We start from the raw sequence: 25654 nt of genomic DNA, 5'->3' as shown, positions 1-25654 counted from the left end.
ATAGATTACATTTTTTTTTTCTATAGTGCTTTTGTGATAGGAAAATAAAGTCAAAGATTTTGGTTAGAAATTAAGTACCATATATTACAAAATGAACATTAATGACAGCTATTAAATAATAAAGGGATAATCAAGACACTATTTTAGGTGTCAGGAACATTAACACTATGGCATATAAAATATTAAAATAATTTGTGCTATTTGTTCTCCTTTAATAAATTTGTTCATCTGATATGTTGAAATGAAAATATAAAACAAAATGAATTTGGGAATATAGGGCTATGTCTATGTAGAAGGCTCAGAGTCAAAGATGAAATGAAAGGAACAAATTTTTATTTAAATTCTATTTGGTTAATGTATAGTGTAGTATTGGTTTTAGGAGTAGAATTTGGTGACTCACTATTTACACAGCTTCTTTAATGGACTGTGAGTTGCCTCTTTTGTGGCAATAGCAGGCTGTTTTCTGTCAGTAGTGTTGAAGAATGTCTATAGGCAACCTGTTGTCATTTGTGTTCTGTCCAGTCTTGTCTGCAGTTTAGGAACCCAAATTTGGCAAGTGGTGCATAGTCCCTTCAAAGGGAGCCTTTTTCCTTTTTCTTTTTTCATTTGCTGTCCAGGAAAATTACTCTCCTAATCTGTCCTTTCTTTGTTTTCTTTTGTATCCTACCTGAATTTGAGTCACTTATTTCTTTACTGTGTGAATATGGTATTCTCTGTACCCTAATCTTCAGAACTGGTTTGAAAATGCATCTGGAAAAGGTACTATAACCTAGATTTGGTCACAATGTAGGGTCAAATGCAGCATTATATATATTCTCTCTCTTCCATATGAGCATTATATATCTACAATGTAGGAATAGTTTTTATCCCCAGTTTAACTTAACCTAATTTAGAGCTGAACTGTCAGTTGTTGTTTTTCAAAACTATTGTGTTTTTAAAAATAACTTTTTTTTGGGGCGCCTGGGTGGCGCAGTCGGTTAAGCATCCGACTTCAGCCAGGTCACGATCTCGCGGTCCGTGAGTTCGAGCCCCGTGTCAGGCTCTGGGCTGATGGCTCAGAGCCGGGAGCCTGTTTCCGATTCTGTGTCTCCCTCTCTCTCTGCCCCTCCCCCGTTCATGCTCTGTCTCTCTCTGTCCCAAAAATAAATAAACGTTGAAAAAAAAAATAACTTTTTTTTAAGTTTATTTATTTTTGAGAGAGAGAGCGTGAGGGTGCGCAAGCAGAGGAGGGGCAGAGAGAGAATCCCGAGCAGGCTCTGCACTGTCAGCACAGAGCCCGATGTGGGGCTTGAATCCACAAACCATGAGGTCATGACCTGAGCTGAAACCAAGAGTTGGGCGCTTAACCGACTGAGTCCTCCAAGTGCCCCTAAAAATAACTTTCAAGGATGACAGGGGGCTTATAATATAAATGGGAGAAAAAGCCTGATAACAGAATATCAATGATTATTCCAGTTTTGTGAGTACATTGTACCACAAAAATCTGAATGAAGATAAATCAGAATTTTACACAGCGTTTATCTCTGTGTGGTGGAATTTTGATGATTTTAATTTCATTTTTTATACCTTTTCTGTGCTTTACAAGCTTTCTCCTGTAAGCATATAATTAGGGGAAAATGGTTTTTAAATCATTGAGAACATTGGTGGTTATACCAGAAGTTGACTTCTACTGTAAAGTGTATGGAAACCTGAGTTCTATCTCGTGAATTTTGTTTTTATTGTGAAACTTATTTTATAGACAGAAGACTTAAAAAGTTGTGGCTGTTTGAACAATTCTAAAATTTGAGTCCATCTGAGTTGTTCTTTTCTAATTTTTGCCTGTAAATTGCACAGGCTATATAACGATGATGTGCAACATATAATGTTAGAAAATGTACTGTTTCGAAAAATAATTAAAAAAAGGTCAACAAAACAAATAGAAACTCTTTGATATTCTTCAGTATCTTTTTTTTTTTTTAAGTTTTAAAATATGTGTATTTATTTTTGAGAGAGATAGGGAGAGAGAGAAGAAGGAATTGGGGGAGAGGCAGAAAGAGGGAGAGAGAGAATCCCAAGCAGGCTCCGTGCTGTCAGCACAAAATCCCCACAAGGGGTTCGATCTCACAAACTGAGATCATGACCTGAGATGAAACCAAGAGTCGGGTGCTCAACTGACTGAGCCACCCAGGTTCCCCTCTTCCGAATCTTTCTGATTTTCGTCCAAATGTGGGCAGCATTGTACTACTTGTTACTATAGCTGAAGTAACAAACAATGAAAAAGCGAATACTACAAAAAGGCAGTCCTGAATTTTTCCTACTTTAGAGAAAGGTGTCGGACAATATAATTTGTGACTGTGTAAATCAGTAGTAGCTGATTTATATACAGAATTAACCTATTTGTTGTGATGGTATTTGAACTTTAGCTGAGACACATTGAAAACAAATTAGAAGTTGTCCCTACAAGTACAGCTGTGTTTGATTCTGTCATGGATACCAAGAAATCTTCTGCAAGTGCTACCAGAAAAATAAGTAGAAAAGGTATGTGTGTTGTTGCTTCCAGAATTACAGATATATTATATTTTTGATGTTTTCTTTCAATTTAATTTCCTTTTATAGTCTGGTATATTTGCTTGCTCTTTTGTCAGAGACCATACCTCATCCACATTTAGGTGTTTTGTCTTCGGTGCTGAGTAGTTATGAAGCAGCTTCATATTCAGTGACTGCTGATGATGTTTTCACTATCTTTTGATGAGGGACTTTAGCATCATTGCATCACCTTTGACAGTGACTTTTCATTTGTTTTTCATGATAAGAATTTGATTTTAAGTCTTTGGGATTATGTCTGTATTTTAAATTCACAGATATATCACTTTGAGATTTAGTCGATTTAATAAGATTTACGTATTGTTTAGGGGGTTAAATCATAATTGGAATTATGTATCTCATAGGTAAATTGACACAATGCCATTACTTTCTGTGGTTACCTTTCATATATGTAATTGTGTGGTTTCTTACTTAATTAGTGGACTAGAACCTGGAGGTTAGTACTTTCCATTAAAACTGTGATTTTTTTTTTAAACCTGTGAGTCTGTTGGATTTTATTCGATAATTCCTTGTTTGAGTGAGAGCCTTTGACCAAAAGGAATTTTGTATGTAGAATCTGTTTTGCATTTTTTTTGTTCAGAATGCAGTTTTTTCCTCTATAGATCGAGTGGTTTGTAATAGTTTAATTTGAATGTTTTCTGTACACGTATATGATATCCAACTAGAGATGCCAGAAATAATACTTATTTTCATAAACACTACCCAAATTCAGAGGCAATCGTAGATTATATCATATGTTCTTACAGACTTTCTTTTCCTTCAGATGGTAGATTCCTGGATGACTCTTGGGTTAATGCTCCAACCTCCAAATCTTCAAAATCACGAAAAGAGAAATCTCGCAGCCCTCTCAGAGTTACCACCCTGGAGAGTAACATAAGGAAAAATAACCGCGTGGAGTTTCGTGAACCTTTGGTTTCTTACAGGTTAGTGTTTAACAGTAAATTATCAACTAGGATTAGCTTGTAATATTTACATTAAGATTATGGTTTATTTTCTGAGTTTTTCATAGCACTGTGGCTCTAGTATTATTACCTTTTTCATTTCCCAAAAATGTAGAGTAAAAGTCTTGTATATGATGAAATATTGACTTTCTACTCTTTCACAGATTAAATATTTGGGAGGAAGAAGTAGTGACTCCAGGCTACCACCATTGTAATATATGTTTCCTACAGACAGATTATTCAGTCTCTGGAAGTGTGGCTTTTTTTTTTTTTCTTCATTAATATCTCAGATTAAGTGTTCTACATAATGAACTTTGTATAGTTTAGTTTTCTCCTTCTTCTTCCCCTCCTCCTCCTTCCTCTTCTTCTTCTTCTTCCTCTTGTTCTTCTTCCCCTTCCCCTTCCCCTTCCCCTTTCCCCTTCCCCCTTCCCCCTTCCCCCTTTTCCTTCTCCTTCTCCTTCTTCTTCTATCAATTACCTGAAATTGCTTTCCTACTGAGAATGTGAATTGGTTTCTTATTTTAATTTGTTGCCAGTGGCTCCTTTCAGCAACTTATTGTCAGATGTTCAGGATTGATGTATGAATTTTGATAGAATGGATAATATAAAATGTGTATTTTTGTTAGCTGATAATTTAGGATTTCAGTAGATAAAATTAGAGAATTTTATATTTGAGGAATATTTTACTAATGATATAAAAGTATTAATCCTCTTAGTATAAAAAATAGTAATAGGTGATAAACACTGGGCCTTATATTTCTTTGTTTCATTAACATTTTTAGTGTTGTAAAATGTCAACCAGTAAATCAAGGAGTTTCATGATGGTGCTAGATACTACTGGGTATATGTTTGTGCTCTTAAATTTGAGATAAAGAATTTGGGAGATAGAGGTAGATCATGAGTTCATATCAGTCTATAACATCAATATTTGATTTGATGCAGTTTTGAAATATCTAAGTGAAAATATTCAGTAGGCATTTGAAAATTTGGGTAGGAATGTGTGTGGAAAGAGGGCTGGGAATGTAAATTTGTGAGTTGTCACTAGTGTTGAAGCGATAAAAATGGTGAAGAAAATATAGGGGAGAAGGCCAGGGAATTAATCTGTGTAAAAGTTCATAGTTTAGTAAAAGGAGAAAGAAAAATGTGGGAAATAATCGGAGTTCAGAAATCTTTAACCACACAAAAACAACTTGCCTAGAAAAATAATCACTATCAGAATTGAAACTAAATTACTCTTTATTCATATTCTAATATTCTTCCTGCAAAGAATACTACTTGAAAAGAAAAGAATACTACTTGATATTTAAAATTTTATAAATTATTTATCTTTTAAGGTAAGAAAAAGTACCTATAGGGAAGCTGTGAATAGAATGTCCTTCACCTGGCTGACTCCATTCATCAGTCAAAACTTCGGTTTTGGCACCTTGTATCTGAAACATTGCCAGATGTGTTTCTATCCTATTCCATTCCCACAGCCTATTTAGCTCTTCCTGTATGCTCTAATAATACAATATAACTTCTTCTGTTATATATATTTTCGTGTTGCTTTATATTTTGATTCCATATCTAACCATTACATTAGTTATGTAAGGCTGTAAATCTGTCTTATTCTCAGAACATCTGCTTAATGCCTATCATTTACTAAGTATTCCATAAATATTTTTCCCTAACATTTATTATGAAAATTTTTATATTTACAGAAAAGTTGAAAGAATTGTACAATAAACACCCTTCTATGTATTCAGTAAATATTTAATGAATGAGTGAATGAAAACTAAAAATACGATTTTCTTTTTCTAGTGGGGAGGGAAGATCAACTGTCCTTCCCTTTTTAAGATTGTGACATGATATGCAAACTACCGTTTTATGCTTTCTTTTATTCTTTACATTTGCTAATTTTATACCTAAATCCTTCTACCTATGAATTGTTCTGGTCTGGTAAAGGTAGTGCAAATAACTGAATTTAGTCTTGATCTCTAGTGGAAGCTACATGAGTCATTTCTCAGTCCCCATCTTGTTTAATAATCAACCACTCAGAACGGGGTCTGATGTTTTTTGGGTCATGGATTCCAGTGAGAATTTGATGAAAGCTGCAGACTATCTCCTTAGAAAAATGCATATACTCATAGACTCCTAGACAATAGATATAATTACCATATTATACTGCAACAGAGTTATGGCTTTAAGAATTTTTGCGATATTTAGAGTTTTGTGCCTTTCCACGAAACATCTAGATCCGTGCTGTATAATAGAACCAGTAATGTGAGCCATACGTACAATTTAAACAGTTTTACTAGTCACATACACAGACACATGAAGATGTTTTACATTCTTTTTCTGTTGTCATCCTGAGTCTTTAGAATCTGGTATGTAATTTACATTGTAGCACATCTCCCATTGGGGCTAACCATATTTCAAGGGCTCAGTAGCTACATGTGGCTAATGTCTACTCTTTGAGACATTGCAGATCCAAATTTTATAATTTTGTTGGCTATTTTTTCATAAATCATGTGCTGTTGTTACTGCTGAGGCTTGTCTTCATTAACTTCGCTTTTAATAAACTACTTCTGTTCCTAAAATATAACTTATTAGAATGATGTATAAAATAAAAATAATCTCTGGAGGAAGACTTTTGTTAACGTTTTTATGAATAAAGAATATGGACTTTGTGATACGTACTTTGGCTATGCCTAGTTGTCTTTGCTTACTCCACAATTTCCAGATGTGCTATACAGAGTTTGAAGCTACCAAAAAAAGTGATCTATGGTTTAGAGAGGTTTAACTTTACTTAACTACATTTATTTGAAGGAAAATATTTATTATACCTCCACTTTATTTGTACTCCCCATCTATTTGTTAATTTGGTACATTATTTAGAAGTTACAAACACAGAATTTGAGAACTTTTTTCCCATACTTAAGATTTCATAGAGGAGTAAAATGCATATTTTGGTAATAGGTATCAAGTGAATTTCTAAAGTCAGATTGTAATCCTGTTTTCTGGAGTTCTTAAGGAAATCTCTCCATGTTTTGCATGTTTCTTATTTTACATATGCACATTATGATTTAGATTATTTGCTATCTAACTTGATAGAGGGGGCACTGAGCATTGAATCTTAATGTTAGTGATGACCATTTTGTTTTTTAACCTACTGGAATTTCTAGATTAAAAAAAAAAATCTCTAATAATAGAATTCTTTCAGTTTGGTTTCAGTTTGTTTTTTGTGCTCTTTATTTAAAGCTTATTATTTTTTAATAATAGGGAAATCCATGGCACACCTTCCAATATAAGTCCTAGCCATCTAGAGTCAAAGCATGTATATTGTGTGGATGTTAATGAAGAAAAGCCTGAGAGTGGGAACCGGATGATCTGCAATCGAGAAGAACGGAACATACATTGCTGTGATTTTGAGAGCTCCCAATCATCTGTCATCAATGATACAGTGGTTAGGTTTTTAAATGATCGACCAGCAATTGATGCGTTGCAAAATTCTGAATGTTTGATTAAGATGGCAGGTCCTGTGAGAACTGAGGAAGAAAAGCCTAGTAGAGCAAAAGGAAATGAGAAGGCTTCTGTAAGTAACATGGGCCATGATGTTGATCCAAAAGTGTTACGGATAACGGACTCTTCTCCGTCCTCTACGAGTACTTGTAATTCCCAAAGATTAGATATTTTAAAGCAGCGACAACATGATGTCAAACTGGAAAAACTCAAGGAGCGAATTAGGAAACAGTGGGAACACTCAGAAGAAACAAATGGCCGGGGCCAGAATCTGGGTCATATTGACCATCCAGTAATGGTTGTTAATGTTGATAACTCAGTGACAGCAAAAGTCAGGAAAGTGGCAACAGCACCACCTGCTCCAACATATAAAGGTTTGTAGTCAGTCTTTGTATCTTTCTCTCTTCCTGCCTTCTTGTCCCCCTTTCTCCCTAGGGTGCATTTGAATAGAGAAGGTCATCTTTAGAACAGGGTGTGATTCTCAAATCAAATGCTTAAGAAATTAATTCAAGGTGCAGGTTAAAAATACAGATTCCTGGATGCTACACTGGATCTAAATCAGAATTTCTCGGTATAGAGTCCAGAATTAGATTTTTTAACAAGTCCCTTAGGAGATGAAGAACCCCATCTGAATAGTTAATAAATTGAAAAAAAGAGAAAATACGAATTAGTGTCGTTTTTAGAGAACTGCCAGAATTTTACTCTTATTCCACCATTGTATTTGGATTGTTATTAGGAGTTCTTTCAAAAGTAAATATTTAAAATTATAATTGAGTTAATTCCAGTTACAGTTGGTTACAGAATACTTTGGCACTGATATTTTGATCCTGTTATTTGAAGCTCTAAGTTTTGACAGTAAGGGATTCCCCCCCCCCCCGCCCCCATGTTTGAGAACACAAATATTTAAATCAGATTTATACCAACATAGATAGATTTTCATTGAGAAAATCCTTTTCTAAGAGAATCTCTGCTTTGTAGCCAACTCAAGTTTTTATATATGGTGGTTTTAAGGAGATTGTATTTTTATGTTCCTGAAGTTATTTTCACAGAGTTATTCATGTAAAGTTTTTAATTAAAGAGTTGATTCATTGATCAGATCAGTCTGTGTTAGGTTTTTGTCATTAAAACTTCTGCTACCATAGCCTTTCTTTTGTCAAAGTTCAGTTTTTCTAGATAAGTGTATGAAGATAAAAAATTGTCAAGATTCATTTTTTTCTGTTAATTTTAAGTTATTAACAAACTAGGACAGTTTTTGCTATAGTTAATTTTGTTTTGTATTTGTCTACCAAGTCTAACTTTTCTCTGACCAGCTTTGCAGTTTTTTTGTAGTCCTAAGGTCTTCTTCTCCAGAATGAATTTTATATGTGCGGTTAGAGCAATTATCGGTTTTATTATTTTTTTATTTTTTTAATGTTTATTATTTATTTTTGAGAGAAAGAGAGAATGAGAGACAGAGAGCAGGTGGGGATGGGCAGAGAGAGAGGGAGACACAGAATCTGAAGCAGGCTCTGAGCTGTCAGCACAGAGTCCGTCGCGGGGCTTGAACCCACAAACCGTGAGATCACGACCTGAGCCTAAGTCGGACACTCAACCAACTGAGTCATCTAGGTGCCCCAGAGCAATTATCAGTTTTATTTTGTGTTGCTTATTATATTTTGATAATGATAATTAATTGTGAATTAGATAAAAGGTGGATAATTTGCATTTTATCCTTGCTAATTTGTGATAAACTTGTGAGCAGTTCCCTTTAGAATACTGAAAACTTGTTTTGTTATTCAGGATTCGTCTACTGTATTATTAATTAAATTATTTCATATCCTTCTAGTCATTTGTGTACAATGTAGTAATTGTCCACACCGTTGACAGAGCAAATAGCAAATGTTCTTATTGGTTGTGAGATAGTGATTATCCAAAACTTTTGCTATATTAATGTCAGATCCATTAAATAAAGATTGTACATTTAAGGTGTGTTTATTCTAGAAATCAAAGTTCTGAAATTCCAAAAGTTATTCCAGTAAGGCAAGGCTAAGATGATCAACCTAAATCCATATTTTATTTAATAATTTACAAAAATCTAAAAATTAAAAATAGGACGGAACAAAACAAACACAACCCGAACGAACCTGAGTGAAAACCTTAAAATCTTAACTTCCTCTGAGTTGGTGATTGGATTTCGCACTTACCTTTTATTTAATAATTTTTTAACCTGTTAGTTTTCATATTAAAATGTTTTATAGGGACACCTGGGTGGCTCAGTCAGTTAAGCATCTGACTCTTGATCTAGGCTTGAATCTTGTCTTGGGGTTGTGGGTTTGAGCCCCACGTTGGGCTCCCTGCTGGGAGTGAAGCCTACTTAAAAAAAATTTATAAATAGAACTTTTGGGGGCTAATTTATGAACTATAGCATACATTTGTGAAATTATAACAGAATATGGTTTCCAACGTCCTGAGCAATGGATTTATTTTTCCCAACACTGAAAAACTATTCTTGTCAACTTTTTGCCAATGTAAATGAAAAGGATCATAATATACTGTATTCTAAAGTGACATTTTACTTTCATTTGTTCAAATACGTAATAAATTCACTTGGTTCACAATTCAAAAGATGAAAAGGATGTACCAGGAAAATCTCTTGTTCTGCAGCTCCCTGGTCCTCTTTCAGGTTATTACTTGTGTTAACAGTCCGTATATTCTTCCAGATAATTTTTGCGTACACAAATAGTATGTGTGTGTTTAATTATTTTCTTTCTCTTTTTATGCAGTTGTTTGTATACTAAACCCATTATAAACCTTGGTTTTCCATTTATGTTTTTTATGTTATTTATTCATTCATTCATTCATTCATTCATTTAAAGTTTATATACTTATTTTGAGAGAGATACACAAAGTGAGTGGAGGAGGGGCAGAGAGCGAGAGGAGAGAGAGTATCCCAAGCAGGCTCCACACTGTCAGTGCAGAGCCTGATGGCGGGGCTCAAACTCAAAAACTGTGAGGTTATGACCTGAGCTGAAATCAAGAGTCGGACACTTAAATGACTGAGCCACCCAGGCGCCCCTGGTTTGTTTTTTTTTAAATTTAAAGACACGAAAAGTGTTCTATGATTCTGCTTTAAAATTTCAATTTAAAAGTAGTGAACACAAACAGTGTTTATGTGATTTTTGTCTTATACTTAGTTGTTTGCATACATTTTTCTCCCTGGTGTAAATGCCCATGAAGTTTAAGACCTTATATTGATCATCCTTATTTTATTTCAGAGCCTAGTACACTGTCTTGAGCATAAGTGCACAGTAGCTTTTTTATTCTAGTCAATAAATTCAACTAGTAACGAAAAAAGGGGACAAAGAATAGAAATACGGTAGTCCCCCCTATCCTCAGGCGATACGTTCCAAGCCTCCCAGTGAATGTCTCAAACTGTATAGTGCCAAACCCTATAAATATTATTTTTTCCCATACATACGTACATACATACATACATACCTATGATAAAGTTTAATTTATAAATCAGATACAGTAACATATTAACGAAAATAACTAGAACAATTATAACAGTACACTGTAATAAAAGTTAAGCGAATGTGGTCTCTCAAAATCTTTAAATTTTTTTTAAGTTTTCCTTTAAGTTTAAAAAAAATTTTTTTTTTTAAGTTAATTTACTTACTGTAAGCTAGGGAGGGGCAGAGAGAGGGAGAGGGAGAATCCCAAGCAGGCTCCATACTGGCAGTGCAGAGCCCGATGCATGGCTCGAACTCACGAACTGTTAGATCATGACCTGAGACAGAATCTAGAGTCGGACGCTTAACTAACTGAGCCACCCAGACACCCCTCTCAAAATCTTATTGTACTGTCCTCACTCACCCTTCTTCTTGTGATGCTGTGAGATGATAAAATCCCTGTGTGATGAGATGAAATGAATGACATAGGCACTGTGACATAGCATGAGGCTACTGTTGGCCTTCTGATCATCTGATCCTGGGCCATGGTTGACAGTGTGTAATGGAAACTGCAGAAAGTGAAACAGCGGATAAGGGGGGACTACTGTAAAATTGGGGGACAGAAAAGGGAACTGGTGTAGATATCGAAAGCTTCTTAAACTTAACTTATAAATAAAAATGCAGATATAATGAAAGGCTTCCATGGAGATAAATGTTTCCTGAAGAGGAGAGGAGAAAAAATGATGGAGTTGAATGCAGAGAGATGGGGTGGGGATGATGGTGGTGAAGAGTTGAGAGAGCGAGAGATTTGCATGGGATTGCCACACTTTCTTATTACAAACTGTAGCTTGCAATAGCCTGGACACTACGTTTACAAATTTTTTGTTGCATAGACATAATTGCATGCCCCTTGCCACAAATGTCAGGTGAAATTAAACTTCTGCTATTGTGCTAAAAGCTGAATAGATTCAGGGGCACCTGGGTGGCTGAGTTGGTTAAGTGGCTGACTTTGGCTCAGGTCATGGTCTCACGGTTTGTGAGTTCGAGCCCCACATCAGGCTCTGTGCTGACAGCTCTGAGCCTGGAGCTTGCTTTGGATTCTGTGTCTCCCTCTCTCTTTGCCCCTCTCCCACTCATGCTCTCTCTCTCTCTCTCTCTCTCTCTCAAAATAATAAATAAACATTTAAAAAAAAAAAAGCTGAATAGATTCATTTCTATTAGACATGCAATTAGTTTACCAGTGCATTTTATTTAACACTTCTGGAGTGCTTTTTATCAGTTTTTGACTCCAGTCTGTTCTTTATATTGATTTAATTTTACAAACATTTATTGGGTGCCAATTCTTTGATAAGTTGAGACCATCTGAAAATAGAAATCTTTATACTACTCCAGTTATCGTCCATATTCATCATTTTTATGATTTTTTTAAAATAGCCTTCCAAGATAAATTCGAAGTAGGAAATCATACTGTTAATCCCTAGGAAATAGCACATGTGTAATGTTTGTTGCAAGATTGAACAAGTGTGTTTTAAAGACCTGTTTTCTACACCTTGGGTGCATTTTGCTTGTGTAGCTAGCAGCTTGTCGGTTTGTTCAGCCATAGGCAAAATCAGCCAGATGGTAGCAATTAATGCCTGTCTTCAGAGGAAGAAGTAGTGTTGTCTCTCTCTTACTCCTAAGAAGAGTAGTTCTTTCTCTGAAATCCGTAATTTACAATTGACGCTCTTTTATCATTTAATTGAGTGCTTCTCCATTTCTAGTCCTTTTGAAGAAATGGATATTGCTTCATCTCACTGAAGCTTACTTTTTCCCAACAGTATTTGTCAGCACATTATGTGGTAGCTAATTATGCATCCTTCTTTTAAAAGCGTATAAAGCTGCTCGCCAGCATTTTTTAGGGAAACACAAATCAAAACCACAGTGAGATACCATTCACAACCACTAGGATGGCTGTAATAAAAAAGACAGAAACAAACAAAAACACAATAACAAGTGCTGGTGAGGCTGTGGAGAAATCGGAACCCTCATGCATTGCTGGTGAGAATGTAAAATGGTAGAGCTCCTTTAGAAAATGGTTTGGCAGTCCTCAGAAGTTAAACATGGAGTTACCATATGACCCAGCAATTCAAACTCCTAGGTATGATACCCAAGGAAACTGAAAACATGTGTCCACACAAAAACTTGTACATGAATGTTCATGGCAACATTGTTAATACTAGCCAAAAAGTAGAAACTGTTCAGGTACCTATCAACAGATAAATATATAAATAAATGTTGATATATTCATGCAATGGAATATCATTCAACAATAAAAAAGAAGAAAGCTTTGATACATGTTACATGGTGACTGAAAACATTATGTTAATTGAAAGACGCCAAACACAAAAGGTCGCACACATATTGTAGGATTCTATTTATATGACACTTCCAGGATGAGCAAATCCATGAAGGTGGAAGGGAGGTTAGTAGTTCCCAGGGAATAGCATGATGGAGGACTGGCTGCTAATGGGTACAGGAAATTAGTGTTGATAGGTCCATAACTTTGTGAGTATACTGAAAACCATTGAACTGTGTTCTTTAAAACAGTGAATTTTATGGTTATGTTAATTATATCTCAATTTATAAAGCAACTTTGATAAGACTGTTTTGTATTGTTGGTGTATATTAGGCTTCAATCCTTCAGAGACCAAGATTCGAACACCTGATGGGAAAGTGTGGCAGGAGGCTGAATTTCAAAACATGAGTCGAGAACTGTATCGAGACTTAGCACTTCACTTTGCAGGTGAGAGTGGAGCATTCTTAGATTTTGCATGTTTTATCATGTATGCTATCTGACATCATATTTAAACCTAAAATTGTCACCAAAATAAAAGTATTTCCCTTTTTTAACTGCATGGTATACCAAAGTAGTTGTGGTTTCAGTCATAAGGCTCTCTTAGCGTCTAGGCTCTGCTCCAGGATTAAAATTAGCATACATGGCTGATGAGACAGAAACTAGGTTATTTTTAACTTCAGAGACTCTCTGAGTCAGGCCTGTCTGATTTGAAGGAAACATAGCAGAGTCTAGTTGAAGTTTACTTCTACTAGACTGAGATCTTTGAGATGGTCAGTAATTTGGTAGGCAGCAGATAAGATGATACTACCATGAGGGCAAAATGCAGAAAGAAAAATCAACCTTATAGGAACGGAATACATTTAGAGAATTGGAAATAGGAGGAATTTACGGAAGGTTGAAGAGGGAAATGGGAAGGTGATACTGTAATGTTATGGAATGCTTAGTGCAATTTGGGGTAAGATGATGCATTCGTAGTCTCCTGTACTTTTGTTTTACAGTTGTGGAAATGGAGGCTTACTGAGTAATTTCCCCCAAGTTTGTATCTATAGATAGAGTAGTTGAGAATGGAAGCCAAAATTCAAAGCCAACTCTGTCTGACTCTACAGCCTGAGATTTTTCTACCAAGCCCCCATAGAGATTTTGCTAATATATTTTGTGGTAGTAAGTGTCCAGTCCAGTTTTCCTAGTATTATTATTGGGACGGTGTATTCAGGTTTTTTTTCTTTTTTTTCCTGAGATGGAAAAGGAGTATAATGTAATCGTTAAGAGTAAAGATTTTGGAATTAGCTTACAAGGAAGGGTTCAAATTCTTGTTCTGCCTCTTCTTACTTATGTATATACTACCTGTGTTTTTCTCATCTGTAAAAGAGGGATAATAATAATATACCTCTATAGGTCAGTATCTTTACAGACCAGTAGAATGATGTATGTCAGTGAATTCTTTAAGAAGTCTGCCTGGGGGTGCCTGGGTAGCTCAGTTGGTTGTTATCCAACTCTTGATTTCAGCTCAAGTCATGATCTTGTGGTTTTATGACTTATGGTTTTCAGCCCATGTCAGGCTCTGTGCTGACCACGCGGAGCCTGCTTAGAATTCTCCCTCTCTTTCTGCCCCTACCCTGCTCGTGCTTTCTCTGTCCCTCTCAAAATAAATAAATAAACTTAAAAAAAAAAAAAGGGTCTGTCTGTTGGGGCACCTGGGTGGATCATTTGTTTGAGCGTCCAGCTTTGGCTCAGGTCGTGATCTCAGCATTTGTAAGTTCAAGCCCCATGTGGGGCTTGCTGCTGTGAGCACAGAGCCCACTTTGGATCCTCTGTCCTCCTCTCTTTCTGCCCCTCCCTCTGCTCATGCTATCTCTCTCTCTTAAAACTAAACATTAAAAAAAAAAGTCTGTCTAGTAAGACTGCCTTCTTTTTCATGGTGGTTGAACTCTGTCCATTAGCTTCTAGCTAGGACTGACCCATCTACGTGTGTTTTAGGTTCCATTTACTCTTGTAAAAGTTTAAAGACATCACTTTGTCCTTATTTCCTTTCTTTGGCATCATCAAATTTTCCCTCTCCTCAAGGTCATGCCCATCAACAGACTGTTTGCTAACATGCTGTTATCTCAGCCATCATAAAAGAATGCTGCTTTTGGCCCTACTCTCTTCAGTTATTGCCTTGTTTCTCTCCTATTTGTGGCACAACTTCAGAAAGTTGCCTTATACTCATTGTCTCTGGTTTTTCTCCTCCCTTTCACTCTTGAACCCTTTTCTATTTGGGTTTTGCTCCGCCTTCTCTGTGGACTGCTAATGTCAAGGTCATCAGTGACTTCCACATTGCTAAATCCAGTGTTTGATTCTCAGTTGTCATCTTGATCTCCCTGCGACATTAGACATGATAGATTACTTCTTTCTTGAAATGCTTCACTTGACATCTAGGGTTCCTTAAGTGTTTGGTTTTCCTCCTGAGTCTAGCTACTCTTTTTCAGATTTTTTTTTTTTACCTAATTAACTCCCTGATATCTGAACATAGTCATGCCCAGGGCTCAGTACTTGGGTCTGTCTATCCTTTTTTTTCCCTTTCTTTTCTCTTCTCTTCCTCTCTCTCTCTCTTTTTTCTTTTTCTTCCCTTACTACTACTGCTACTACTACTGTTTATTTATGTACACTCTAGGCAGGCTCGTCTAGTCTCAGAACTTCAAATATTTTCTGTTGCCGTTGATTCCCAAATTTATGTCTCTGGCCCAGACTTTTCCTCTGCACTCAGACTTGTATCCAACTGCTAACTCTACCTCTCCCTTTGGATATATAATGGATTTCTCAAACTTAATAAATCCAAAATGGAGCTAACTAAATGGGGTCATGATACCCCCTTAAACCTACTCCTTTGGTAGTCCCTCTATCTCTGTTAATTCTATCTTTCTACTTCAGGCCCCAGATCTTGAGTCATCCTTGACTCCTCTATTTCTCTCAGACCTTATGTTTCATGTTGTTCAAAATATATCTAAAATATAACCACTTTCTCCACCTCACCACCTTTCTCCAGAGAAAGAGCAGAGCTCTATATGTATTTTAAAGTTTACATTTCACTACTACCTAGGTCCAAGCCACCATCAGTCTCTTGTGTGGATTATTGCAATAGCCCTCTCATTGGTCTTCCTGCTTCTGTCCTTCTAGTAAGCCCGTTATCATCACAACTGCTAGAGTAAGCTTGTTAAGATTTAGTTTAGATCATATCACTCCTTTGCCCTAAAACTTCCAAAAACCTCTCGATCTCATTCTTAAGTAAAACCTGAAGCTCTTTCAGTGACTCGTAAAGCCCCACACAATCTGGCCCTCAGTTATGTCTCTGACCGTGGTTCTCTCTACTCTGTGTTCATTTCACGGACACTGGTCTGCTTGCTGCTTGCTGTTTCTTTAGGACCTTTGACTCACACTTCCACTCTGTTCAGAGTGCAGAGCTCTATATGTGTTTTAAAGTTTACATTTCTTCAGATCTGTAATTGAGGTTGATTTTCAAGTTTATATGTATAGCTAGTCTATTTCCCCAGATTGGAATTTAAAAAAATTAGTGAGTAGTAATTTATATGTGAAATGGCTTGACATATTTCACGAGCATAACCATAAAAGGGTTAATATTTGGGAATATTATTTTATGAAGTTTTATTCTGGAAGTTCATGAATATCTCAGATATGTAGGAATTTTTAAATGAAATAAGAATCTGTGAAAGTACTCACCTGTGAGATTCTATAAATGATCCAACCCTGGCTTGGAAAGCATTACTTTTGTAACTTTTTCCAGTTTGTGAAATTGTGAAAATGAGGAAAATTTTTCGAGGGTTTTCTGGAAAACAACAACAACAGCAAAACAACACAACAACAAAACAAAGCAAAAATGAAAAACAAAAAATGAAAACTGAGAACTCAAACTGTGTAGGGGTAGTTAGTGGTAATCTTTAGACCTTTCCATAAGAGGAGTTGGCATTGGTAGCTTATGGGTCACAGAAGTAGCCTCAGCGAAGATTTTTCCCCCCTACTTGAACCATGCTTTATGCTGATTTTTCTTACTGGGAAGAGGATGAATGGGTGGGTAGGAATCATTATAATGTTTGCTATAAGTGTTTCTGCTTTTCAGATGATATCTCTATGAAAGAGAAACCTGCTGAAAAAAGTAAAGAGAAAAAAGTGGTCAAGCCAGTGCGAAAAGTCCAGAAGGTAACACAGTTATCAAGTCCAGAAGGCAAAACAGGTTGGTTTTCTCAATATTATGCCCATCCCCATTACATAATACTGAAGTGGCATTCTATATGGAAATAAGTGGTTTTTTTTTTTTTTAAGTTTATTTATTTTGAGAAAGAGAGAAAGAGCGCATGCATGGGGGAGGGACAGAAAGAGACGGAGAGAATCCCAAGCAGGCTTCACTGTCAGCAGGAGCCTGACATGGGGCCCGAACTCACAAACTGTGAGATCATTACCTGAGCCAAAATCAAAAGTTGGATGCCTAACTGACTGAGCCACCCAGGTGCGCTGGAAATAAATACTTGTTAACCAGATGTTTTCATTGTTTGGCACATAGAAAAATTCAGTACATTTTATATATCATTATTTTGCATACATGTTTTATTGAGGTATAGTTGATATAGAATAAGCTGTACATATTTAGAATGTTAGTTTGATGAGTTTTCACATATGTATGTACTCATGAAACCTTATGTTCACCATAATAGTAAACATATCTCCCCAGCCCAATTGTTTAATCATTATTTTTAATAGAAATTAACCAGATTACAGGTAATGATTTTTATGTAGTAAACTTTTATATATAAAGGGATTGCCTATGACTGTCACTACATCCCTTCACTTACTCTCAAAAGAGAATAAATGTTGCATGAGAAAAATACAACAGTCCATGCCAATACTGGTCAGGCCAGACTCTAAATAGATCAGGACTGAGAAAAAGAGAATTCTCTAGTTTTGTAGTTATTAACACTTCAGGCCTAGTCTAGGTTGCCTGCATTTATAACCTGTTCTGTTCTGTTATGTCTAGCTTTGTTCATTTGGTGAGTAAGTTAATTTTAGTGTCCCTTGGTTTCCCCGTATGTAAAATGGGAAAGCAGTAGTATTTTTCTCACAGGGTTGTTGTGAAAACTAAAATAATTAATACCTAAAAGCATGCAGTATGTAGTATTTGGCACATGGTAAGCACCCAAATGTTAGGTATGATTCCATTAATAATAATTATTATTTCTGGTATATTGAAAATGGTTATTTAGCTGTCATATTTATGTTAGTGAGTAATTTGGCCTGAGAGAGTGGAGGAAGTTGAGAATTTGTCACTTTCAGTTTGGAGACATTCAGAATCAATCATTCATTCATTCATTATGCAGATATTTTTGAGCACTTTATACATGTGACGCCCTGTGCTATACTAAGCTTAGGCAATACAGTGGTAAGCAGGATGCACATGGCCCCTACCCTCTTGGAATTTATAATCTGGTCAGGAAAACAGTAGATAGTAGATACACAGTTACAATAGAATGTGACTAATGTATGATAGGGAATTATAGGAACATGGAGCAGGAGTGATGAGGCACTGGTGTTTTTTTTTTTTAATATATGTATTTTAAGTTTATTTATTTTAAGAGGGGGAGAGAGAGAGAGAGAGAGAGAGAGAGAGAGAGAGAGAGAACGAATGGAGGAGGAGCAGAGAGAGAGAGAGAGAGAGAGGGAGATAGAATCCCAAGGGGCTCGATGTCACGAACCATGAGATCTTGACTTGAGTTGAAATCAAGAGTTGGACACTCAACTGACTGAGCCACCCAGGTGCCCCAGAGGCACTGGTTTTTAACCAGACACTTGTTTTTCTGATCATAGACTAATCTATGGAATGTGAAGTAACAGATTTTGTGACACCCATTGTTAACCTCTAGATGTCAGAATGACCCTGACTATATACAAATCAAAATTTCTTAAGAACGTGAATTATCTGAACACAAACTAAGCTAATTTTTACATTAAAAAATATGTCAAAGTGTTATTTTTATGTGGTATTATGTAATACTCTTGCCAGGGGCATAGTTTGAAATGAAGCACTGGGACCATTGTAACTTGTAAACACTGATCTTGGATTGTGTTTTTCCAGTTTTGTGGTAGACTAATTCCCATGTATGCACTGTGCAGTGACTGACAGAGAATCATTAAATGTGCTAAAGCTGTGTTAATAGTTTATCAATAACTGAAAGTCCCTTTTACCACCAGCGACTGCAGTGAGACTATTCTAGAAAGCCAGAATTTAGAAATAACCACACAGCATATTCAGAAGCCAACATTTATAAATAACTACCCAGTATATTCATGGTTGCTTGCTTTTGATTCAGAAATCAAGAGAAGCTGTACTCCAAGAGAAGCCTGTTCTTTCATTTTGCCTAAGAACATAGTTTCTTATAAATAGATTGAACAGTAGACTTAAAGCCTTTTAAACATTTTAGATCACTTAAGGTTAATAACAAGGTGCAGAAACACTTAAAAAGTAAACACTGATTCATAATTCATGTTTCTTAATACTAGATGTTTTATTAAAACTGCAGTTTAATTGAAACTTTTAAATTGAAGCCTTTTTAAAAGAACTCTAAATTGGATGTCCTTTATTACAAATGCAATAAAATAGCATTACAGAAAGCTTGAAAAATGAAGAAAACAGAAAACCACTACCCTCACTTAAAGTACTAGTGTTTTGTTTATTTCCTTACAGTAGTTTAAAAATCATAATAGTAGGTGATGTAATCATTGCGTACATAACATTTTGTCTTTTTTTCTTAGCATTGTACCACCAGAACTTTTTTCTTATTTCTTATGGAAATTATAATTTGCAATAGCCACACAGTACTCCACCTGTGTTGGTGTATGATGATCTAATTTTAATTCTTTTACAGTCTGAAAGTAGTAAATGAAGAGTTTTTCTCTTAACAGCTGTGTTTATTGGACCATACTTTCATGAACTTTTATAATGAGGGCAGTTTATACTGTTGGCGATGTTTGCTTTGTGAGTGTCATTGTTTTATGCATAGAAAAGTAATGTACAGTTCTACTATGTATCTATAAAATATAATGTGAAATTCCTTATAATACCATTCCCTTAACAGTAATCACTTGCAACTGTGACATGTTTCTTGGGATTTTTTTCCTATGCTTAGCTGAAGTCATTTGTTCATTCAGCAGACATACACTTTACTATGTGCCAGGTACCTTTGGTAAACCAAACACTTACTATACTTAAGATATGTTTTTTGTTATGTGCCCAAACTGTTGAATTCAGTGCTCTGCTTCTTGAGGATTCAAGAATCATTAATGTTTGGTACTTAACGTCCAAAGCATTTTTTTTTTCAAATTTTTTTAAATCTTTATTTATTTTTGAGAGAGAGAGAGCATGTGAGCAGGGGAGGAGCAGAGAGAGAGGGAGACACAGAATCCGAAGCAGGCTCCGGGCTCTGAGCTGTCAGCACAGAGCCTGACGTGGGGCTCGAACTCACAAACTATGAGCTCATGACCTGAGCCGAAGTTGGATACTCAACTGATGGAGAGCCACCCAGGTGCCCCATGTCCATAGCATTTTATACTTATTTGAGATGTGTGGGTAAATCAAGATTTAAACAAACTGCTAATTAATTTGGGGGACATTGGGTTAAAAATTAGGTTGTAAACCCTCTGACTTTGGCATAAGATCAGCATAAAGATTAATTACAAAACCTGTATGGTTGAGTAGATATACTTGAAGTTTTAAATTCAACCCGGTATGTGTATGTATATATTTTTTTAGGTAGCAGTCGTCTGATAAGTACATCTTCTTGGCGAGATGGACAAAAATTAGTAAAGAAGATTCTGGGGCCTGCACCCAGATTGGAGCAAAAAGAGCGAAGAACAGCATCAAGTGACAGAAGTGGAAGAGAAAGAACTACTAAATCTGGTGAGTAATTAAATTATTAAATTAAATTGTTTCAGTAATTAAAATTGTTGAGAAAAGCAATTAAAGATTGCTTGTGTAAGTACGTAGAGAAGGTGAAAGTACTCTTGAGAATGCTTTCGGAATTTGGTTTATAATTGTGAATGTAGCTCAAAAAAGAAGAACTGTTCTTCTATTGGGCTTGTCTGTGGATAATTCCATATATAGATTTTATGATGACTTTTATTAAGGATTCTATTTGTTATGTTAATTACATTTAGCTGCCAGCTGCATAGAAAAGCATCATTTAATTAGGTTTTATTAGACTTTTAGGGACCTTAAGAGACTAAGTCCGATTTGTCTTTCTCTACACAAACAGAGGCAGACATTCATAATATTGGCTTTTTTTATTTGACAGATTAGGAAACAGGCCCTGAGAGAGAAGTGATTTTTTTTCTCAGGGTATATATTCAGTGGGTGGCAAAATTTGATCTAGAATCTAAAACTCTTTGGTTTGACCCTCAAGTCCATTACTTTTCTCTTTGTGAAGTATCTTAAATGCTCTTTGAGATAACTAGTTACTTGTTTCATGAACACTAATTTTGGGAAATGAAACATAAGTTAACTACAGGCCAGCTTTCCTTTTCAGGAACAAAATTTGCTTTAATTAATTTGAGCTTCTGGAATGGATTCAGTAAGAAATGCAATCACAACTATAATTTGGGATATAGAAATCAATATATACTTTGTATTTACTCCTCTTTACTTTCACTAGCTTATAAATAAACTCATATGCATTCTTGGTTTAAAATCAAGCCATGTCAATAAGCATTTAGATTTTAAAATGATTGTTTTTCTATCTATTTAATTTTTTTTCTGTTATTCATTGGAGAGTTGTGGCAGCTAAACATTGTTGGGTTTTGAACTCCTGATTTGATGGTTTGGGGATGGAGAGAGATAGGAATATTAAATATGTACATGGGAGAGAAATAATAATTCTCTATTAATACTTAAATATTCACATCAACAATAGATTTGTCTTTATTTTAGAAATATTAAAAATGCGTTGTTTAAATGCCAAGGAAGTATAGTTGTTGTCTTTTTTTTTAAGTTTATTTATTTATTTTTGAGAGAGAGAGAGAGTAAGCAGGGGAGAGGCGGAGAGAGGGAGAGAGAGAGAATCTCAAGCAGGCTCCACACTGTCAGTGCAAAGCCCGACGTGGGGCTTGAATTCACGAACCATGAGGTCATGACCTGAGCTGAAATCACAAGTCGGACACTTAACTGACTGTGCCACCCAGGCACACTGGAAGTCTAGTTTTTTAAAAGATTGAAATTATTCTCCTCTAAAAAAGGTGTTTTTCTTTCCTTCTATTATAGTCTTTAAACAACTTTATCGGATACTTGAATTTGAGTTTAGAATAAAGGAACATTCCCTAATTTTGTCCTTACTGCAGTAAATCTTAGGAATGAATTTAGGATTTTCATACATTGCTAACAGTTCATATTTTGCAGGGGGTCATATTGGAAGAGCAGAATCTGATCCTAGATTGGATGTTTCGCATAGACATCTTCCACGAAACTCAGAACGTTCGAGAAGTAGAGCTCGGTCTGAGACTAATACAAAGAAATTAGCTCCATCTCTTCCAGATAATAAACAGGAGGACAGTACTGCCTTAAATAAGGACTTTTTACCTCTTGAAATTCGTGGAATTCTTGATGACCTACAGCTGGATTCTACAGTTCAGGCTGCAAGGCAAGAAATAGGAGAGTTACAGAATCCGAAGTCATCAGCACCAGTACAAGCTCCTAGGAGTCACAGCCCAGTAAAAAGAAAACCTGACAAAATAACAGCTAATGAAGATCCCCCTGTTATTTCCAAAAAGCGCCACTATGACACAGATGAGGTACGGCAGTACATTGTTAGACAGCAGGAGGAAAGGAAGAGGAAGCAAAATGAAGAGAAGAAGGCTCAAAAGGAGGCCACCGAGCAAAAGAACAAACGATTACAGGAGCTCTATCGGAAACAGAAAGAAGCCTTTACTAAAGTCAAAAATGTGCCTCCTTCTGAGCCATCAGTAACCAGGCGACTGCAGGAAACTTACTCCAAATTGCTACTAGAAAAGACCTTGCTTGAAGAGCCGCCTCACCAACATGTCACACAGGAAACGCAGGTAATAGTAGTGTCAGAAATACAAAGGGAAGTAAGTCATGATTGGAAAAACCTTATTCACCACTTTGTTGCCATCATTTCGAATATTCAGACAGACGCCCAGACGGTATTTAATAATGATGATCTTTTCATGAAACTTATTGTGTGTGAAGAGTGATTTGATAAATATGATTAGAAAGAAGTGCTCAGTTTAGCATTTCCTAGAGTGAGTGTTCCTGATCTCTGTTCAGCTCGTCATTGTTGTTAGTTCCATCCTTGCCTACTTTTCACTGTGTTACTGAGCATAAAGTTAGATGATGTTCATAAAAGCCTAGTTTTGTGATCTGTGCGGAACCTAGAGAATATCCTATTGTATGTGATGATTTTACGAGTATTGCTCTTGTTTTAAGAATAACATTCAGTACGTGCCATGTACCTACCACAGACTGTGTTAAAGGTTTATAGGGTAAAGCCTCACTAAATCCTCACAACTCTGAGAAGGTAAGTACTATTACTATTTCTAGACAAAAAAACTGAGGTTTAGGAAGAGTATTATTTCCTTCAAATTACACAGTTAGTATTCGGTGCCCTTCTTGGGTTTCAGATGCAATTTTGCTGTTAATTGTAATGGCTGCTTTTTAAGACAAACTGAATTTGGATTGGTTTTATTTTAGGAGAAAAAAGCCCTCACATTTCATGAATCTTTGTAAATTGAAGTGAATTAATATTAGTCTTATGTACTCCCTGAATATATCTTTGGGATGTGGGTCAGATGAATTTGCTGTCCTTTTCTCCTAGACCAGACCAGGGTATCAACCTTCTGGAGAATCTGACAAAGAAAACAAAGTCCAGGAACGTCCCCTAAGTGCATCTTCCAGTAGTGACATGTCTCTGTCAGAACCTCCACAGCCTCTTGCAAGGTAAAAAGGGGAGAATGAAGTATGATTAAGATTCTTTCCATGAAATTTAGTATAGTGGCCTAAGCTCAGTGAATTCTGTTGACTGACCTTCCTGTGTGAGCAAGAAGTTTATTTAGAAATTGGTTAGTATCTTCTGGTGGATACTTCAGCATGGTGTACATCTGTACTTGCTGCATACCCGATTCTGTTGTTCACTTTTACCTGTCCTTTAATATCCAACCGAAATGTCAGTTTCTCCCAGGGATCCTGCGATTGGAAGCACTCTTGCTTTCTCTGAACTAAACACGCAGTAAACGTTTGCTGGATGAATGAATCACAGTGAAGTTAATATTTTAAAGGATTTGTGGTGAATAATTTTCAAAAGGCACATCTGTGTCCATTACTATTCAGAATTTCTTTAGATGACTCATTCCATTTTATCCATCATCCCTTTCAAAAGTTGTATTTGGATATGCATATGAACACGTGAACAAGGGCTGGATTGCTGATCAAGGACTATTTTACTTGTTTGCTTAAAATATTTTTTCTTGCTGTAATATATTGTTTGCAATGAAGTAAAAAAAAGTATGCATGGAATTTGAGGGGATTTTGAGTTTATATGGTTTTAAACAATTTAAAGTAACCATTTTGAGAAGAGAAGCATTTGGAACTCTTTTGTGAGAATGCACAAATAAAGATCAAATCACATCCCAATTTGGGTCAGTATACGTGGTCCTTTCACCCTGTTGCCTCCCCAAGGAATAAAAATGCTGATAAGAATAGCTAACATTTATTGAGTACTTGTTAGTTTCCAGGCACTGATCTACATACTTTGCATATATTAGCTTATTTCTTCTTGTAATTCCTTGAGTTGGGCATTATTGTTATTCCCATTTTACAGAAGAGCTAATTGAGGCCTAGAATTTAATTAATTTTCTCCAAGATCAAAACATTAGTGGTGGAGAGGGATTTGAACTTCAGTCTGATTCCAGAAACTCTGTGCTTTTAACCACTCTACACACTGCCTCCCAATAAGTTTCATATGATTTATTTAAAGTTGTAAATAACCTTTCAAATTTCAAGCATAAATAAACTGTAAAGTTTTTTTTTTTTTTAATTTGAATACCTTCAGTAGGTGTACTCTTCAGTTCATCTCAGCCCCATTGTTATTGTCCGACATAGTCTTCTGGCTTCAGTCTCCTGTTTTACCTTTCCTGAGTTTCCTTCTAACTCTAAACAAGTTAGCCAGTATTAAAAACAAATCAGATGTAAACAGATCGATTATTGTTAGCTTGCACATGTTCCTTTCCTTTTTTTTTTTTTTTTAAGGTTTATTTATTTTGAGAGAGAGCAAGTATGCACGAGCAGGGGAGGGGCAGAGAGAGAAGAGAGGCTGTACTGTCAGTGCAGAGCCTGACGTGGGGCTCGATCCCACGAACTGTGAGATTGTGACCTGAGCTGAAGTCAAGAGTTGGATGCCTAACCAGCTGAGCCACCCAGGCACCCCTTTCCTTTTTTTTAATATCAAATTTCTTCACCTTGAGATATGTAATCTTTTGCCTCCACCATCCCTCTACCCATTTCTTAGGTTCACCATTTCTGTTAGTAGTCTCACCATATCTCAGTTATTTTATGCTTGGAAGCATGGCATTACTTTTCCATACCTTTTGCCCCATGTTCTTCATTAGCTATGTGGAAAACTCCAAATTACATACCTGACCCTGAAGACCTTGAAGATCTAGCTCAAAAGTCACTTCCCTTGGCTAGCAGAGTTTATTGTTTTCTCTCCACACTCTATTGAACTTTATATGTCTTTATATTAGTACTTATGACATTGTAGTTTAGCTATTTATTAGTGTCTCATCCCTGCTAGATCTTAGAAACTAAAGAGTAA

General features: G+C 36.0%; 1 protein-coding gene across 3 annotated transcripts in view; it reads left to right on the top strand.

Annotated features, from left to right (window-relative positions):
- CEP350 (centrosomal protein 350) overlaps positions 1 to 25654 on the top strand; it is a 156888-nt gene that overhangs the window by 26444 nt on the left and 104790 nt on the right. For all 3 annotated transcript variants that reach the window (XM_043568419.1, XM_043568417.1, XM_043568418.1), the window contains exons 4-11: positions 2403 to 2517; positions 3347 to 3506; positions 6786 to 7399; positions 13125 to 13238; positions 16906 to 17019; positions 20587 to 20733; positions 22225 to 22883; positions 23660 to 23781. In XM_043568419.1, coding sequence (XP_043424354.1) covers positions 2403 to 2517; positions 3347 to 3506; positions 6786 to 7399; positions 13125 to 13238; positions 16906 to 17019; positions 20587 to 20733; positions 22225 to 22883; positions 23660 to 23781 — 2045 coding nt within the window. The remainder of the gene's footprint in view (positions 1 to 2402; positions 2518 to 3346; positions 3507 to 6785; positions 7400 to 13124; positions 13239 to 16905; positions 17020 to 20586; positions 20734 to 22224; positions 22884 to 23659; positions 23782 to 25654) is intronic.

This window comes from Prionailurus bengalensis, chromosome E4 (genome assembly GCF_016509475.1).
Source record: "Prionailurus bengalensis isolate Pbe53 chromosome E4, Fcat_Pben_1.1_paternal_pri, whole genome shotgun sequence".
In the NCBI taxonomy this organism is placed as follows: Eukaryota; Metazoa; Chordata; class Mammalia; order Carnivora; family Felidae; genus Prionailurus; species Prionailurus bengalensis.
The sequence above is the reverse complement of the archived record's forward strand: the minus strand, read 5'-3'. Positions and strand labels throughout refer to the sequence as shown.